The sequence below is a fragment of the Leptodactylus fuscus genome, chromosome 4, assembly GCF_031893055.1.
Source record: "Leptodactylus fuscus isolate aLepFus1 chromosome 4, aLepFus1.hap2, whole genome shotgun sequence".
NCBI classification, from domain to species: Eukaryota; Metazoa; Chordata; class Amphibia; order Anura; family Leptodactylidae; genus Leptodactylus; species Leptodactylus fuscus.
In genome coordinates, this window is record NC_134268.1 from 21,288,425 (window position 1) to 21,308,201 (window position 19,777).

At 39.2% G+C, this 19,777-nt stretch overlaps 1 protein-coding gene across 3 annotated transcripts in view; it reads right to left on the bottom strand.

The window, feature by feature from the left end:
• COL14A1 (collagen type XIV alpha 1 chain) overlaps positions 1-19,777 on the bottom strand; it is a 129,553-nt gene that overhangs the window by 83,321 nt on the left and 26,455 nt on the right. For 2 of the 3 annotated variants that reach the window (XM_075270135.1, XM_075270137.1), the window contains exons 3-7: positions 17,494-17,610; positions 11,900-12,043; positions 10,608-10,682; positions 381-539; positions 181-300 (exon numbers count right to left, since the gene is read on the bottom strand). In XM_075270135.1, coding sequence (XP_075126236.1) covers positions 181-300; positions 381-539; positions 10,608-10,682; positions 11,900-12,043; positions 17,494-17,610 — 615 coding nt within the window. The remainder of the gene's footprint in view (positions 1-180; positions 301-380; positions 540-10,607; positions 10,683-11,899; positions 12,044-17,493; positions 17,611-19,777) is intronic. The other variant, XM_075270138.1, reaches the window with a different exon arrangement.

Here is a 19,777-nt window from a genome sequence, read left to right on the forward strand (position 1 = left end):
CATCAAAGTATCCCCAAGGCTGCACCTATTAAAAACAAGGTCAGTGTGTGTGAAGTCACTTCATGTGAATTCTGTGGACACTGAAACATCAGGATGGGTGGATAAATAGAAAGAGAGATAGATAGATAGATAGATAGATAGATAGATAGATAGATAGATAGATAATCTATAATACGGTACCTGTGAGTGTGTTTCCACCTTTATAAGGCAGGTTACGGACAGCGTCTATCACAGCTTCTTTGGTGTCATAGGTGTTCAGGTTCCATTCTATTCTGGGGTCTCCACTGTACTGGGCCAAACCTGAACCAGAAGGTAAAGCAAGTATGTAACATAGACTCTACCAATCCTGACAAACTCATCAGTAATTCCCATAACATTACCTATCCTGGTTTTGTCGCTGCCAACGTTGAATGCACTGACCAGGTTCTCTATGAACAGTCGGACAAGTCTAAAGTTAAGTCGTCCAATACTCCACGAGCCGTCCACCAGAATGACTATGTCTGCATTTGCTGGGGTTTTGCAGGAAAACTGAACTGATTCTGATATAAAAGAGAAAACGGCATCAGTGTCCGAGGATTGGGAGTCAGGACAACTGGAATATAACGGTGTTATTAAGATACCCAAGATGACTTAATTCCTTTACTGTTATCTGGTGTGCAGGTGGTCTACTGGATAATAATAATAATACGATACTAGATAGATAGGTAGATAATGATATTACATATATTGCTAGATACCGGATTATTCAGGGGTGCCTGGAGTTAAAGGCGTTCCCCACTTTAGACAATCCAATTTTGTTGATCACATGGGGTTGCTATAATGTGATAAATGGGTTTTCCAGGACTATGATACTGAGACCCTTCTCAGGAAGTGACATCACATCTAGGACTATGATAATGAGATCCTTCTCAGGAAGTGACATCACATCTAGGACTATGATAATGAGATCCTTCTCAGGAAGTGACATCACATCTAGGACTATGATAATGAGATCCTTCTCAGGAAGTGATATCACATCTAGGACTATGATACTGAGATCCTTCTCAGGAAGTGACATCACATGTAGGACTATGATACGGAGAACCTTCTCAGGAAGTGACATCACATCTAGGTCTATGATAATGAGATCCTTCTCAGGAAGTGACATCACATGTAGGACTATGATACGGAGAACCTTCTCAGGAAGTGACATCACATCTAGGACTATGATACTGAGATCCTTCTCAGGAAGTGACATCACATGTAGGACTATGATACTGAGATCCTTCTCAGGAAGTGACATCACATCTAGGACTATGATAATGAGATACTTCTCAGGAAGTGACATCACATCTAGGACTATGATAATGAGATCCTTCTCAGGAAGTGACATCACATCTAGGACTATGATAATGAGATCATTCTCAGGAAGTGACATTACATATAGGACTATGATACTGAGATCATTCTCAGGAAGTGACATCACACCTAGGACTATGATACTGAGATCCTTCTCAGGAAGTGACATCACATGTAGGACTATGATACTGAGATCCTTCTCAGGAAGTGACATCATGTTTAGGTCTATATCATTAATTTCACTTTTTCTCAGGAAGTGACATCATTTGAATGAAATGAAGTTGTAGCACAGCCATGTGACCAATGCACATGATGTCACTTCCTGAGAATAGAAAATGGAGCTCATTATCATAGAACTGGATAACCCCTTCAAATTTATTTTACACAACAGCACCACCACAGGACAAGTGATGCACTACACATTTTAATCAATGGGCTATCTTTGTAATGCATGAACGTCATGTCCTATACATGGTACCCTGTTGTCCTGTCCTAATGAAACAGACAACCCCTTTCAGAAAAAGTGGTGTCACATGGTGGTCCAGGAAGCGAAACTTTTGCCCGTAGCAACCAGAGAACTAATTTCACTTTTCTATAATCTTATTGGTCGCTAAGGGAAACGGCTCCATCTCCCCCTTGTACGAGTTTTGATAAATCTCTTCCAATGGTTTGAAGATTATTTCGGCTAAATTAGTGAATTATTTTCAAGAAATGTGAATTTTCATGTTCATCAAAGTAAAACATTTTACAAAAAAAAATCTATATTTCAGAGCAAATCCTGAAAAAGAAAGAAAATCTTCATATTAGCGAATGATAAATCAAAAGTACAGAAATGTGATCAGTGAGGTAAGACGGCGTCCGACAGAAGGGCTTGGAGAACTGAAGGCCTTGGTGGGTATTAAAGACATAGACCATGCATACATATTGGCTCCTTTAAGATGATTTTAACCAACAAGGCCGCACAACCCTAAAACAGAATAAAGAAGAGCAAGATGGTTAGAGAGAGCAAAAAAAAAAAACAAGCAATAGAAGAAATTTACTAGAAGATTTCTGAAACATTGCATTGTGGGAGATGTAGTTCTTCCCACCTACAGTGACTGTGCGAGCATGCTACCCTGTTTCCCCCGAAAATAAGACAGTGTCTTATATTAAATTATCTTCCGAAATATATGACCTGTCTTATTTGCGGGGGATGTCTTATGCAGCGGCTGGAGCGGGGGACAATCAGCAGTCATGCCGGTGCTTCCTTATGACTGCCGGTTGTAGGTGGTCCAGGAAGTGAAGGGGGGGTGTCTTATTTTTGGGGAAACAGGGTATGTATAGACATTGATCTGGTAAGGGGTCTTTGTAGATGTAAGGGTCTGCATAACACTAAGCAAGCAGAGGTATTGTGCAGCTCCATAGATGACTACTGTGCTCCATCTGATGGAAAGTAGAAAAGTTGTGTATTTTTTGGTACAGCCGGTTCCTTGGTGGCCTCCACTGCAGAGGCTATGGGACCTGCAAGGGGCCCGAACCTACAACAATTCAGAAATTAGCTCCTATGAAGGGTTCCTTTATTCCTAAAGACCCATTGCAGAAGACGTATTCCTAGTTCTGAGCAGGCTACATATAGTTTCACCCCGCTCCGCCATGGTGGGTATCTGTGGCAGGTTCTCTGGGGTGGGGTCTATGGCCGAAACTATGGGGGATCCAAGGCTGAGACTCTGAGGGGCACCTGAAGGGACTAAATAGAGACAATTGAGACTTTGGCAAAGTATGGGGCTCAACATGAGCTTGCGTAGGTCTTCTCTTCTTTACTGACAACATTGGACTGTGGCTCGTAGAGGTTTAGCTATAAGGGGTATTAGTCACTACCGGGCCCTGGACCATGAAGGGGCAGCAGTCCCATTTCAGATTTCGCACTGGGGCCCAACAGCTACAAGTTACACCTCTGTTGGCTCGGACACTCTTTTAGTTGGGCACAAGTGCTCTGATACGGGGATTGTGGCCCTATGAATTGTATCAGGATGGAGAACCCACCATGCACTCAACATGCCGAGGGCCCCATGTTGCATTTCTCTGGGTCCCTACTCTTATGTATTGAAGGTATAATAGTGCACCCAAATAGACATACCGGTCCTTATCGTATGTCTCTAATATAGCAAATTGTGGCATACGCCATAGGATATATAGTGAGGAGAGCACATATAGCACCTGAGAGAGTCACCGGGTGCACTATGCCGCCATACAGCCGGCTGCACACAGCTCTGCACCAGGTCTACATCTCCAGTGTGTAACTGTTCTGTATCACTGCATTGTGATTTTTTGGTTATGTTCCCGTATTATTTGGCTATCATTTCCATAGAAACAGGCTGGAAATGCCATTTCTTTAAAAGTCTAAGGGGAAATCCATGTCTGGTACGAGGATTAGGATGGGGCTCAACAGAGAGACAGAAATGTAATATCGCTATTATTAGGAGTGACAATGTGTGGGCCAGAACAGAGGTCACCGAGGAGTCTTCTGGTAGAGAGTTATCTGGGGTAAGAGATGAAGCTACTAAACCCCAATGCAAACTCTGTAACACTGCCCTACATTACAGGCACCATATATAATACTGCTATCTGATGTGCAGGGGCCTCTGTACTGCTCTACATCCAGGGACCAGTAGTGATGGCTACCACTACACCTGCTATACACACAGTGATGTCACAGTACAGGATAATACACACCGTGATGTCACAGTACAGGGATAATACACACAGTGATGTCACAGTACAGGATAATACACACAGTGATGTCACAGTACAGGGATAATACACACAGTGACGTCACAGTACAGGATAATACACACCGTGATGTCACAGTACAGGATAATACACACAGTGATGTCACAGTACAGGGATAATACACACAGTGATGTCACAGTACAGAGATAATACACACAGTGATGTCACAGTACAGGATAATACACACCGTGATGTCACAGTACAGGGATAATACACACAGTGATGTCACAGTACAGGGATAATACACACAGTGATGTCACAGTACAGAGATAATACACACAGTGATGTCACAGTACAGAGATAATACACACAGTGATGTCACAGTACAGGATAATACACACAGTGATGTCACAGTACAGGATAATACACACAGTGATGTCACAGTACAGGGATAATACACACAGTGATGTCACAGTACAGGATAATACACACCGTGATGTCACAGTACAGGATAATACACACAGTGATGTCACAGTACAGGGATAATACACACAGTGATGTCACAGTACAGAGATAATACACACAGTGATGTCACAGTACAGGATAATACACACCGTGATGTCACAGTACAGGGATAATACACACAGTGATGTCACAGTACAGGGATAATACACACAGTGATGTCACAGTACAGAGATAATACACACAGCGATGTCACAGTACAGAGATAATACACACAGTGATGTCACAGTACAGGGATAATACACACAGTGATGTCACAGTACAGGGATAATACACACAGTGATGTCACAGTACAGAGATAATACACACAGTGATGTCACAGTACAGAGATAATACACACAGTGATGTCACAGTACAGAGATAATACACACAGTGATGTCACAGTACAGAGATAATACACACAGTGATGTCACAGTACAGGATAATACACACAGTGATGTCACAGTACAGGGATAATACACACAGTGATGTCACAGTACAGGGATAATACACACAGTGATGTCACAGTACAGGGATAATGCACAAATTGATATTTATATAAATATACATCTATATACATATAGATATTCACAGGCCTTAATTCCTCTGTGCCAGTCCTGGTACCCCAGCAATGATGTGACCACTGCAGACAATCACTGGCTTTAGTGGTCATATACGGTAGTCTCAACTTTCACTTTTATCAATAATGGTCATAATGGAAATGAGCTCCATTGGAGTACAAAGCAGCACCTTGGTAGTTAAGCCCATTTCTATAAGGAACAGCAGGGACAGGTTGTTAGAAAAACATGCCTCAGAGTAGACTGAACTGGCTACCTAAGGCCCCACTGGATGTCCCACAGCAAAAAAATACTGTATGAAAAACATCAGCGGAAACGCGTCACGAGTCTTTCCACAGCGCTTTGGACAGAGAGTTCACGGAGTTTTCCTCTGCAGACTTTCTGTTATACCTATGACTTTGGAAATTACGGTGTGTGCGCACGGCAGTTTTTACCGCAAAGTGGGCATGAGATTGCCTAGGATCCCATCCACTTTGCCCTTACTGTAAAGTACTGCGATTTTTCCCACGGTGTTTCCGCCGTAAGCAAATCGTGTCAATTCCGTGCTGTGGGATCCCAGTCTTAAAGAGGTTGTCCGGGCATTTTTTTAACGCCTGGACAAATGGGGGAGGTGAAAAAAAATAAAAAAAGAATCATACTCACCAGTCCCCAATGCTCCGATGACCTCCCGGTGCGTTCGGGTCAAGCTTTGGTGGCTTCTCATGGGTCTGGTTCTGAGTTCCACGGAAGTCGCTGATTGGCCTCAGTGGTCACATGACCGCTGAGGCCAATCAGCGGCCTCAGCAGGCTTCAGGAAGATACCCGTGATATCACAGGTAGTGACATTGCATGCTCTTAGCTGGGGCCGCACACATCAGCACACGACCAAGAAGACCGGGCCACACAGGGAGGCATCAGAGCACCGTAGAGATGTGAGTATGAACTTTTTTGTTACTGCCCCAAGCCTATTTAAAACTTAAATGGGATTTTCGCCTGGACAACCCCTTTAAGTCCACCATCTACACCGGACAGGTGCATGTCCACTAAAACTGGATTGTAAGCTCTGGTGAACCTCGTGGACCAGGGTCCGTCATCAGAGTCTGGTTCTACTGGAAGATACTCTCGGCCAGTCAGTTCCTTCCCATATAAATGGGTGTATATATATATATATATATATATATATATATATATATATATATATATATATATATATATATATATATATGCAGCTTTGTATAGTCATTTTTGTGTACACAATACCCTAAATTTAAAGGGGAAGTTACACATATGGAATACTTGGACTTGGATCGATGAATATTTGGTTGCATAGATTACATTAGGTCATATGTTTGCAGAATACAGGAGTAGGGTTTCCAGTTCCTCCCATTCGGTTACATTGGTACCGAGCTGGAATAGTCGTCTTGTACGTTGCACACTCTTTATCTTCTCATGTTACAGAACTGGAGCCATTGTCCCGATATGCACTGGGCTTAGTTGCTGCTGACTGAGGAAGAGCTGCCGGAAATTTGTCATTAACTTTCTTTGGCAGAAAGCCTGTAATATCACAAGAATCAACAACAGTCTCTTTCATGTACGGAGCCCATGGATTATTTATTGGCCTACGTTGTGTTCACTACAAGCCCTACCGCTGGAGGCGGACACTGACTTCCAACTTCAGAATTTACGCAAATGATCCTCTTAGGGATCTAATAACGCTCTATACAAGGTGGAGGCCCAGGGGTGGACATGACACAGGTACAAGGCTGTCATGGTGGGGTCACCTCTGGCCTGGATACAAGATGAGATATGGTTGAACATGGAGGTATATAGGTTCTGTATGGTATCCTGTGGTAGGATGTCCTGTATATACCTCGTATCACTACTAGGGATGACCGAATGTCCAGTGTGATGGCCCACCAGATCGCAACACCAACTGGGTCAGCACAAGGCCTCCATATACAACATGATCTCCATGCTATAACATGATCATTGTTGGATCCCATACAGAACCTGGTTTATTACTAAAGAGGATCCAGTTCCCACTGTACAAAGGTGATGGTGGCTGATGGACAAGGGCAGGAAATGTAATGGGTGCTGAAACTCCAAATATCCTTCTGATAGACACCTAAAAATAGCTGTGTAATGATGGCGCCCCCTATGTCTGGATGGTGGACAAAGAAACTGTGGGAACTGCTTGTGCTCTTCAATGGAACAAACAATCCTCTATTCCATCACGTACCCACTGCTCGCAGCACTTCATAACAACCAGGAAATAATAGCCTACATGGCGGGCAATTTGTCGAAATGACTATCCCATTTATCTCAGTTGAATCAAATGTGTCATTGAGGCATGTCTAGCAGTCAATCAGCTCTCTCACCAAGAGGTACACTACCCAAATGTAGCCTCTGAGAGCCTTTTCATAGCATAGTAGGAGAATAACTTTTGCGCCCCCTTGTGGCAAGACCCAATCAGACCCCACCTATACTTGTTCACACATTTGTCTGAAACATAACTACTAGGGTTGAGCGATCAGGATCGGAAAAGATTGGATCTCGATCGGCAATCGAGTAAATTTCACGATCGCGATCGGAATTCCAATCCCGATCTTTTCCGGTGGGATCGAGGTCAGAGGTTATCCCAATATTGGCTCAACCCTATTCATGTATATATCATAAATAGGGTTGAACGATTGGGATCGGAAAAGATCGGATCCCGATCGGTGATGAGCAAATTTCACGATCGGGATCGGCTGGAAAATGATCGGAAATCAGATTTTAAAATCGATCTTGAAGTCTCAAGATCGGCTCAACCCTTATAACTATATGTCACGTCTTGCAGCAATCTGACATTTCTATCTGCATTTTTTTTTGGGTGGGGGGTTTAACCAAATCAAGACATTGAAGCACCACCCCATAAATGACTGAACAAAACACCCAATTTTGGGTGAAATTGGCAAAAACCTCATCATTTGTTAAGTCTAGTTTATGGAATTGTCCCAATAATATTGTGTCAGGTGTATAGTTACAGAGTAGATGAGGCTGGATGAAGACATCGGTCCACCAAGTCCAACCTATAACCCTACAGTGTTGATCCAGAGGAAAGCAAAAACCGCCACTGATGAGACTGATGCCAAAATTTTAATATGCAAAAGTCAAAATTTTACAAAAGAGGTCGAATAATGGGCCTGAACAAAATCCCATTATGCCTGCTAAACTTCCAATTTGGTTCCTAAGTGCTTATCTCTATGCCTATTAGACCAGATCTAGCGGAGGCTCCTGGGTAAAATCTTCCATGGGCTCTACCTCCATGGATTGGGAGGAAAATTCAGACACTGGTTTTGAGATTTTTCTATCAAAAACTTTCACATCTGTTTCAGAAGGCGAGAGAATACAACGTATTCCGTCATCCTACAGTCTATCGATTCAATCTGTGTGACTGTACGAAGGCTCCACGCTAGTGTCTGCAGCCACACAACAGATGTAAGGCTCATCATGAGGCAAGACAGATGAGAGTGCCACATGGCATCCAGCGATTTTATGTCTGCCAAGGAGAATAAAGGGCAAAACTCGGATTTACTATCCAAAACTTCACTGCGAGGAATTTCCACATTTCAGTTCTGGACAAGGTGGAGAAGCCAACTCCATCTTCCATCCAAATACTTTACTGCCTCCGAGTCACGTCCAATGCAATCATTTACACAGCCGTGGATATTTTGTCAGAGAAAGAAGCAACAAGTCTTGTTTGGTTTTAGGTTTTCAGATTTTTCATTATTTAGCAAATATGTAAAACATGAAATCTGTCAAATTGTGGGTCCTCCAAAAAATGCTGATCGGGAGAGATCCAATGGCTGGAAGATTTCATGATCATCTAAAATCTAAATCACTTTGTATAAGGTCTCTTTATAATAAGTTGATAATGGTGCATACTGATTCTAGGACCTCCAATGATCAACTGATCAGCAGCAAGTGTTCAATTTCCCTACAGCACCCCAAGAGGTGAAAAGATGAATTGCACAATTCTCACCGAAAGAAAACTCTTCACCGCCTCCAATACCTCTTTTCATACTGCCATAGGCTCCATTCCACTGATTTTTCTCCAGCACACACCATTCCTGAGCAATCAGTGTCATTACTTTCGGCACCCAATGACTTCCCCCTTGACTCCCTACTGTCAAGGGGGAGGTCCTGTTCTATGAAGACAGCCTGGTACCGTCCACCTGACAGTAGAAGACCTATAAAGGGTGCTGAAACTAACTTTACAGACTGCTCAGGCATGGTGGGGGCAATCAGAATCTATTGAAGGATGAAAAGAGTTGGAATTGGTAGAGGTGGTGAAAGGTCCTCTTTAAAGAGAACCTGTCAGAGAGATGTACTATTTGTGACCACTTCTACTGTGGCTCTGTATAAGAAGTGACTTAGGGCCCCGTAGTAAAATTTAGGGTGGAGACCTGTTAGCTCAGTACCACCAACTTAGGTCTCCAATCTGTTCTTTGTGTCATCATTTGCTATGTCCTCATGTCTACAGGGGGGCAGCTATAGGGGGTGCAGTCTTCAACTTTGGCCCTGATACCTAAAGGAGCCCCTCTGCCACCTAAGAACAACCAAGTGCCACCTGGTGGATTGGGCAGTATCATCCATTTATATTTGGAACCCAGGATTGCAATGTGAAATTGCAAGGGGGCACAGTATATTTTTGGAAAGCCCTTCTTCAGATTCAGATCTCCTTCTTTGATGTATCAGTCATATCAGGACATCGTGAAAGATTTCTTACTCGGAACTCCCACCTGCACCTGCATTTCTCTGCTTTCCGGCATTCTCTAGACTTTGATCTTGGTGGGTTACCAGTCAGCAGAACATTTGACATTATTTATGAAAGTATTAGACCCCCCAACCACACAGGACATGTACAAGTAGTGGAGTAAAGTGGTGCAACCAAAAGAGACTAAGACAATGAGAACCAAACTTTGTAACAGTCATGATATTACAGATCGTTCCCTACGGCTGCAACATCTACTATTGGGACCGATCAGGGACCTGCAAGAATTTCCCAGGTTCTAGACAGGTTGGAGGACTTAGGTCTACAAAATATCGATTAGAAAAACAGCCCAAAAAATGATCTAGGGCCTAATTTCTTCAAAATTTCTCACGGGTTGACTTGTATGTTGTGTGCACACATGGATCCCGGAGGGCCTAATGATAATCTAATGGGCACCGAGCAGAGTTCCATTATACTTGTCAAATAGTGAATGGGATCCATCACCAAATCTTTTAATACAGTAAGATCATAGTGTGAATGAAACCCAGAGCTCAACAACTGTTCGTAGGATGGGAAATGAACAGTCCTATGAAGAATACTAAAAATGTCCTATACTTCTTGTATCGATTTGGAAAGGTCAAAGCAGATTTTTGGTTTTTACATGCAAAAATTAGAAAATGCAAAAAAATTTTTAGTACCGACGTCCAAAAAAACCCACAGAAAATCGAAATGATGTTCCATCTTACCTTCCTCTGGGATGTTGTTTTTACTTTCAGCCTTACTCTTTCGATTAGATTTTTTCTTCTTCTCCAAATCTTTGACTGAAAATGAAATAGAGCAAAAAATTAAGAAGAAAGCCGAACGAGATCCCATGTGGGGAATGAAGAACCGAAGCAAAAAGAATCTAAAGACTCGCTAAAAAAAAAGAGATCTGATTCTAAAGTTATACGACCCTTCAAAAAGGTATTCCATCCAAAAACATCCCCCATCTATTCACTGGGGTCTGAAAGTTGGGACGCCCAATGTTCGCTAGAATGGGAGACCATGATCCTCCAACCCGGCTATGAGAAGACTGGAGTTGTGGTCATGAAATTTGAGAGTTTAGTCCTTTTTTTTAGCTTTTGGTGGGAGTCCCACTTGTCGGACCTCCATCACTGATTCATCGAGGTCCAACTAATGGGCGACCACGGTGGAATGGGGTTGTGGTCATGAAATTTGAGAACTTAGTCCTCTTTTTTAGCTTTTGGTGGGAGTCCCACTTGTCGAACCTCTATCACTGATTCTTCGAGGTCCAACTAATGGGCGACCATGGTGGAATGGAGTTGTGGTCATGAAATTTGAGAATTTAGTCCTCTTTTTTTTAGCTTTTGGTGGGAGTCCCACTTGTCGGACCCCCATCACTGATTCATCAAGGTCCAACTAATGGGTGACCATGGTGGAATGGAGTTGTGGTCATGAAATTTGAGAATTTAGTCCTCTTTTTTTAGCTTTTGGTGGGAGTCCCACTTGTCGGACCCCCATCATTGGTTCATCGAGGTCCAACTAATGGGCGACCATGGTGGATTGGTCATACAGCTGGAGAGAGGTGGGAAATTGGTTCTCAATTTTAGCTTTTAGTTGCAAAAGTATTGGTCATTTTTCGGTCCCAGGGGTTGGACCTTGAAGATCTAAATTTTATTACGGATTCAGTAGACCATGAAAAAAAACAACACAACATTTGCAATGGGGAGAGGTTGAGGTCATACTTGAGCCTTGTAGCATAAAGGGTCCAAAAAGGACAAATACTATCAACGACGTGCCAAATTTAAGGACCCTGTAAAAAGATTTTGCCTTGTGGCCCAAAACCTTCAACTTGACCCTCTAAAAAGGTATAGATGTAGCCTAACAACAAAGAATTCAGTGTTAGGTTCATGGTGACCCACTAATATGTGTAAAGGTTCAAGTAGCTATACCATAACTGAAAGCCGCTGTCACCGGTGTGATCTGCTCCTGGCATTCATGGGTATCTATTATCAAAGTCACGGTCATGGTTACCTACTTCTAAATTCTCCTCGTACTGGCACACTTTCATCGTCTTCATTAAATGCAATGACCTGCACGGCATAACCGCGGTCAGGATCTAGTCTCTGAATGATGGCGCGGGTCGCTGTGTTTTGAAGATTTAGTTGGTTGGTTTTCCCACCTGAACACGAGAAGACATTGAGTTAGACATCAGTCATCATCCTGGAATAATGAAAGTACCGCGTCTCTGGATCTAGTTACATAGCACCAGAAGGTAAATCCTATAGTCACCGCTAATGGTCATCTCAGAACTGTCACTAGAGAACAGGGGATCATTTTCTGCTGATAACACAAGATGAACAAGAACTTTTATCAAAAGATTCGTAAAATCTAAAAAGTTTTAAAGAACAATTCACTTTAGATATGAAAGTTCTACAGGGTTATGTTATACATTATTATCCATAGGGAGCAGTATTATAGTAGTTATACTCTTGTACATAGGAGTAGTATTATAGTAGTTATATTCTTGTACATAGGAGTAGTATTATAGTAGTTATATTCTTGTACATAGGAGCAGTATTATAGTAGTTATATTCTTGTACATAGGAGGTAGTATTATAGTAGTTATATTCTTGTACATAGGAGCAGTATTATAGTAGTTATATTCTTGTACATAGGAGCAGTATTATAGTAGTTATATTCTTGTACATAGGAGCAGTATTATAGTAGTTATATTCTTGTACATAGGAGGTAGTATTATAGTAGTTATATTCTTGTACATAGGAGCAGTATTATAGTAGTTATATTCTTGTACATAGGAGCAGTATTATAGTAGTTATATTCTTGTACATAGGAGCAGTATTATAGTAGTTATATTCTTGTACATAGGAGCAGTATTATAGTAGTTATATTCTTGTACATAGGAGGTAGTATTATAGTAGTTATATTCTTGTACATAGGAGCAGTATTATAGTAGTTATATTCTTGTACATAGGAGCAGTATTATAGTAGTTATATTCTTGTACATAGGAGCAGTATTATAGTAGTTATATTCTTGTACATAGGAGCAGTATTATAGTAGTTATATTCTTGTACATAGGAGCAGTATTATAGTAGTTATATTCTTGTACATAGGAGCAGTATTATAGTAGTTATATTCTTGTACATAGGAGCAGTATTATAGTAGTTATATTCTTGTACATAGGAGCAGTATTATAGTAGTTATATTCTTGTACATAGGAGCAGTATTATAGTAGTTATATTCTTGTACATAGGAGCAGTATTATAGTAGTTATATTCTTGTACATAGGAGCAGTATTATAGTAGTTATATTCTTGTACATAGGGGGCAGTATTATAGTAGTTATATTCTTGTACATAGGAGCAGTATTATAGTAGTTATATTCTTGTACATAGGAGGTAGTATTATAGTAGTTATATTCTTGTTCATAGGAGCAGTATTATAGTAGTTATATTCTTGTACATAGGAGCAGTATTATAGTAGTTATATTCTTGTTCATAGGATTAGTATTATAGTAGTTATATTCTTGTTCATAGGAGCAGTATTATAGTAGTTATATTCTTGTACATAGGAGGTAGTATTATAGTAGTTATATTCTTGTTCATAGGAGCAGTATTATAGTAGTTATATTCTTGTACATAGGAGCAGTATTATAGTAGTTATATTCTTGTTCATAGGATTAGTATTATAGTAGTTATATTCTTGTACATAGGAGCAGTATTATAGTAGTTATATTCTTGTACATAGGAGTAGTATTATAGTAGTTATATTCTTGTACATAGGAGCAGTATTATAGTAGTTATATTCTTGTACATAGGAGCAGTATTATAGTAGTTATATTCTTGTACATAGGAGCAGTATTATAGTAGTTATATTCTTGTACATAGGAGGTAGTATTATAGTAGTTATATTCTTGTACATAGGAGCAGTATTATAGTAGTTATATTCTTGTACATAGGAGCAGTATTATAGTAGTTATATTCTTGTACATAGGAGCAGTATTATAGTAGTTATATTCTTGTACATAGGAGCAGTATTATAGTAGTTATATTCTTGTATATAGGAGCAGTATTATAGTAGTTATATTCTTGTACATAGGAGCAGTATTATAGTAGTTATATTCTTGTACATAGGAGCAGTATTATAGTAGTTATATTCTTGTACATAGGAGCAGTATTATAGTAGTTATATTCTTGTACATAGGAGCAGTATTATAGTAGTTATATTCTTGTACATAGGAGCAGTATTATAGTAGTTATATTCTTGTACATAGGAGGTAGTATTATAGTAGTTATATTCTTGTACATAGGAGTAGTATTATAGTAGTTATATTCTTGTACATAGGAGGTAGTATTATAGTAGTTATATTCTTGTACATAGGAGCAGTATTATAGTAGTTATATTCTTGTACATAGGAGCAGTATTATAGTAGTTATATTCTTGTACATAGGAGGTAGTATTATAGTAGTTATAATCTTGTACATAGGAGCAGTATTATAGTAGTTATATTCTTGTATATAGGAGCAGTATTATAGTAGTTATATTCTTGTACATAGGAGCAGTATTATAGTAGTTATATTCTTGTACATAGGAGCAGTATTATAGTAGTTATATTCTTGTACATAGGAGCAGTATTATAGTAGTTATATTCTTGTACATAGGAGCAGTATTATAGTAGTTATATTCTTGTACATAGGAGGTAGTATTATAGTAGTTATATTCTTGTACATAGGAGTAGTATTATAGTAGTTATATTCTTGTACATAGGAGGTAGTATTATAGTAGTTATATTCTTGTACATAGGAGCAGTATTATAGTAGTTATATTCTTGTACATAGGAGCAGTATTATAGTAGTTATATTCTTGTACATAGGAGGTAGTATTATAGTAGTTATAATCTTGTACATAGGAGCAGTATTATAGTAGTTATATTCTTGTATATAGGAGCAGTATTATAGTAGTTATATTCTTGTACATAGGAGCAGTATTATAGTAGTTATATTCTTGTACATAGGAGCAGTATTATAGTAGTTATATTCTTGTACATAGGAGCAGTATTATAGTAGTTATATTCTTGTACATAGGAGCAGTATTATAGTAGTTATATTCTTGTATATAGGAGCGGTATTCTAGCAGTTATATTCTTATACATAGGGGCAAGGAGTAGTTTTATTCTTGTGCACATAGAGGCTATATCTAACAAAACCTTCCTATGTAATGTTTTCCATTTGTCATGGTTTGTGCACCAGTCTATTTTCCCCTCTAAAGAATGTATGTGTGGGTTTTATTACTTAGCACTTTGGGTGGCAGCCATCAATCTACTAGTGATTTAGACTTCAGGCCAACCAGAGAAGATCATTGTAAGCGTCCACCCTCCAGCAGTTCCCATCTCATGAGGATTTACATCCATGATTTCACTACTTATTTGACTACTTATTTTTGTTCATTATTGCAGTTTATCCAGTTTTGTTGCTTTATTAATATTGATTCCTATAGGTTGTTACTCTATTGAAGATAAAACCATTGGTGACATCTTATAAATATGGCAGCCAACTTCAATGTTGTTCTACATTATGTTGCCCACACTGTGTTCCTATTGCTGCAGTGACATGATGTTTTTGCCCGATGCCGGCACGTAACCTGGCCTTTAAAATGGGAAATAATTACCGTCATCTACATAATATTATTTCCTTTCCGCCCACAGACTGACATTGTGCTCTATCAGGACTCGACATTCTTTACTGTTTTGTGACCACAATTTAGAAATTCTAAGTTTCCTCTGATGCTTTGTGTTCAGTCTCAGACAATGACAGTGAATAGTTGGGGGGCAAGAATAAACCGGCGTATTGTTCCCATCCTATGTCAGCTGCCTATGAAGTGAGGCAAGCCATTTCGGGAACAATCTACTATTGTGTCTCAGGCACCAAACATGTTTTCACAGATATTAATTCAACCGAAAACCGAATAAGATAAGGTGCAACATAATGTCAGAAATGGGGAGTACAAGAGGTATATGGGGAGCATAGAAAGTTCTAGATATTCTAGATCATTTGTCACTAAGTATACCAGTATGCAGCCATTGGTTTGTTTGGTAAAGTGCCTATTATAGTTGGCACAATGTAATCTTGCTAGATCACCCAGACTGGAACGAATTCTACACCCTCAGTCCTGTCTATACAGATTATTATGCACAAGGAATAATTCACAGGAAGTAAGACGTGAGGTCAGAATTTAAAAAATCTTACATTGATTTCTTAATTGAGATAGAAAGAAGGGAAAATGGAAAGAAAGAAAGAAAGAAAGAAAGAAAGAAAGAAAGAAAGAAAGAAAAGAAAGAAAGAAGAAAGCGAGAGAAAGAGAGAGAAAGGGGAAAGAAAGAGAAAGAAAGAGAGAAAGAAAGAAAGAAAGAGAGAGAGAGAGAGAGAGAAAGAGGAGAGAGAAAGAAAGAAAGAAAGAAAGAAAGAAAGAGAAAGAGAGAGAGAGAAAGAGAGAAAGAAAGAAAGAAAGAAAGAGAGAGAGAGAGAGAAAGAAAGAAAGAAAGAAAGAAAGAAAGAAAGAAAGAGAGAGAAAGAAAGAGAGAGAAAAGAAAGAGAGAGAAAGAAAGAAAGAAAGAAAGAAAGAAAGAAAGAGAAAGAAAGAAAGAAAGAAAGAAAGAAAGAGAGAAAGAAAGAAAGAGAAAGAGAGAAAGAAAGAAAGAGAGAAAGAAAGAAAGAGAGAAAGAAAGTAAGAGAAAGAAAGAAAGAGAAGAGAGAGAAAGAAAGAGAGAGAGAAAGAAAGAAAGAAAGAAAGAAAGAAAGAGAGAAAGAAAGAAAGAAAGAGAGAGAGAGAGAGAGAGAGAGAGAGAGAAAGAAAGAGAGAAAGAAAGAAAGAAAGAAAGAAAGAAAGAAAGAAAGAAAGAAAGAAAGAAAGAAAGAAAGAAAGAAAGAAAGAAAGAATCAGGACTTCCTTGAAAGATCCCACCAGATTTTTGCTTGCAGTGCTGTTTTTTTTGTTTGTTTGTTTTTTTTAGCAAAATGAAGGGGGCCTTGAGGCAACCTAATGGAACCTATTATAAGATGGTTGGGTATGTCAGGCACCTCCAGTATTCTTCATGTGATGGGCCATGTAGAGATTTGTGGTTTCCATTTTAAATAGAACCACAATTTAAATTTGGACAGAGCCTTAGAGGAATAGATAGAGATAGATAGATAGATAGATAGATAGATAGATAGATAGATAGATAGATAGGAGATAGATAGATAGATAGATAGATAGATAGGAGATAGATAGATAGATAGATAGATAGATAGGAGATAGATAGATAGATAGATAGATAGATAGATAGATAGATAGATAGGAGATAGATAGATAGGAGATAGATAGATAGATAGATAGATAGATAGGAGATAGATAGATAGATAGATAGATAGATAGATAGATAGATAGATAGATAGGAGATAGATAGATAGATAGATAGATAGATAGATAGATAGGAGATAGATAGATATATAGGAGATAGATAGATAGATAGATAGATAGATAGATAGATAGATAGATAGATAGATAGATAGATAGGAGATAATTCCTAGAATATTCTTATAGACCTTACATGTCACACCTGACATCATTTACCTGATTTTGGGGTCACCAGTAGTTTATAGCCTTTAATCCTATCTTTGGAGGCCTTCCATGATATCTGGACACTATCATGGGCTACTACATTGTATCTTAATTTTGTGGGTGGAGTCACTGCAAAAGTAGAAAGAAACAAAAGTCAATGAACAGGACGGAGATATCTGTATAAACCCACATGCTAACACCACCGGTTACTATCGGATTACACTCCCGCATGACATACCACTGACAGGCCCCCTAAATTAGGACAAGACAATTCATGTTAGAGGTTAGAACATTAGTCAACCACACCGAGGACAACAACTAATGGGTTTGTCAGAACTTTAAGTTTCTATTGCGAAAAAAAAAAATTGTTTACATTTTCGGATATTGTGTTACTAGGGGTCGTGACTTGAGATCTAGATAGGTAGATCACTAGATAGATAGTTCTAGATGCCTTTAAGACTTCAGTTCTAGTTAAGTAGATCACTAGATAGATAGCTCTAGATAACTGTAAGACTTGAGCTCTAGATAGCTAGATCATTAGATGTGCATCTGTAGATAGATTACTAGAAGGATAGGTCTAGATGACTAAGACTTGAGCTCTAGATAGATCTCTAGATAGATAGGTCTAGATGGCTTTGCCACTTGAGCTCTAGATAAAGAGATCACTAAATTAGATAGCTCTAGATGACTAAGGCTTGAGCTCTAGATAGGTAGATCACTAGATAGATAGTTCTAGATGGCTTTAAGACTTGAGCGTTAGATAAGGAGATCACTAGATAGATAGCTCTAGATGACTTTTAACACTTGAGTTCTAGATAGGTAGATCACTAAATTAGATAGATCTAGATGACTTTAAGACTTGAGCTCTAGATAGCTCACTAGTTAGCTAGTTCTAGATGACTTTTAAGACTTGAGCTCTAGATAAGGAGATCACTAAATTAGATAGCTCTAGATGATTTTAAGATTTGAGCTCTAGATAGGTAGGTCACTAAATAGATAGTTCTAGATGACTGTTAACACTTGAGCTCTAGGTAGGTAGATCACTAGATAGATAGTTTTAGATGGCTTTAAGACTTGAGCTTTAGATAAGGAGATCACTAGATAGATAGTTCTAGATGACTTTTAACACTTGAGTTCTAGATAAGTAGATCACTGAATTGGATACCTCTAGATGACTTTAAGACTTGAGCTCTAGATAGCTAGTTCTAGATGACTTTTAACACTCAAGCTCTAGATAAGGAGATCACTAAATTAGATAATTCTAGATGACTTTAAGACTTGAGCATTAGATAAAGAGATCACTAAATAGCTAGTTCTAGATGACTTTTAACACTTGAGCTCTCGATAGCTAGATCGTTAGATGTGTAGTTCTAGATAGATCTCTAGATAGATAGGTCTAGGGAGTCCCGTACAAATTCTCACACACAATAAGAGAGAATAGGGCCATTCAGGGCTGGGCCCCCTCTGTGCTAGGGGCCTCATAGCAGTTGAATGCTTAGTTTGCATATTCTTGGAGGAAGCAGGGTGGATGTTACAGATTATCATCTTTCATACATAGGTTAAATATGAGACGATAATTAATACATTATTGAGTTAACCCTTCACTTGTTGCAATTAGAATGTGTCAGGAATTAATTATTAATCTTTGTAAATACGTCAGTGACTTGTTTTGTCGTATTGAAGTTTTTTTGGACAAGACGGGACAGGAATGTTGAGCAAGGCTGGGGCTCAGGTGAGCCTGATAGCATGCAATGTATTCAGATACAAGGAGCGCTCGGGGGAATATTCCATTATTAATAGCTCCCAGGCCACGTATTTATAGCACGGCCTGTGTTAATGAACCGGCATACTTTCCATTCTTCATCTGCAATATCTGCCAGAATTTTCTATCTACTAAGAATTTTTTTGTGGAAAATTCCAAAAATTTTAAATAATATATAATAAGTTGAATGAATGTTCGCCCTGGCCCCTTAAGATAGGTCATCTGAGTGCTGGCCCCTCTTAAAGGGGCCTTGTCATTTCAGCAAGAGCTGTGTCCTTTTAGTTTACCAGGCACCATATATTTAGCCCCTGGTATTGGAGAGCACCTTGGCTCAGTCCCATTCACATGAATGGGACTGACGTACAGTATGCAAGGCATAGTCATTCGTTGGAATAGCCGATCATTGGGGATTCTGGTAGCCGCCCTCTATGGATTTTATATTTCATATTACTCTAGAAAATCCCTTTAAGAATGATATAAAATTCTGCCGACAGTGTCCTATGTCTTCTAGGATTTTGAGATCTATTATATATA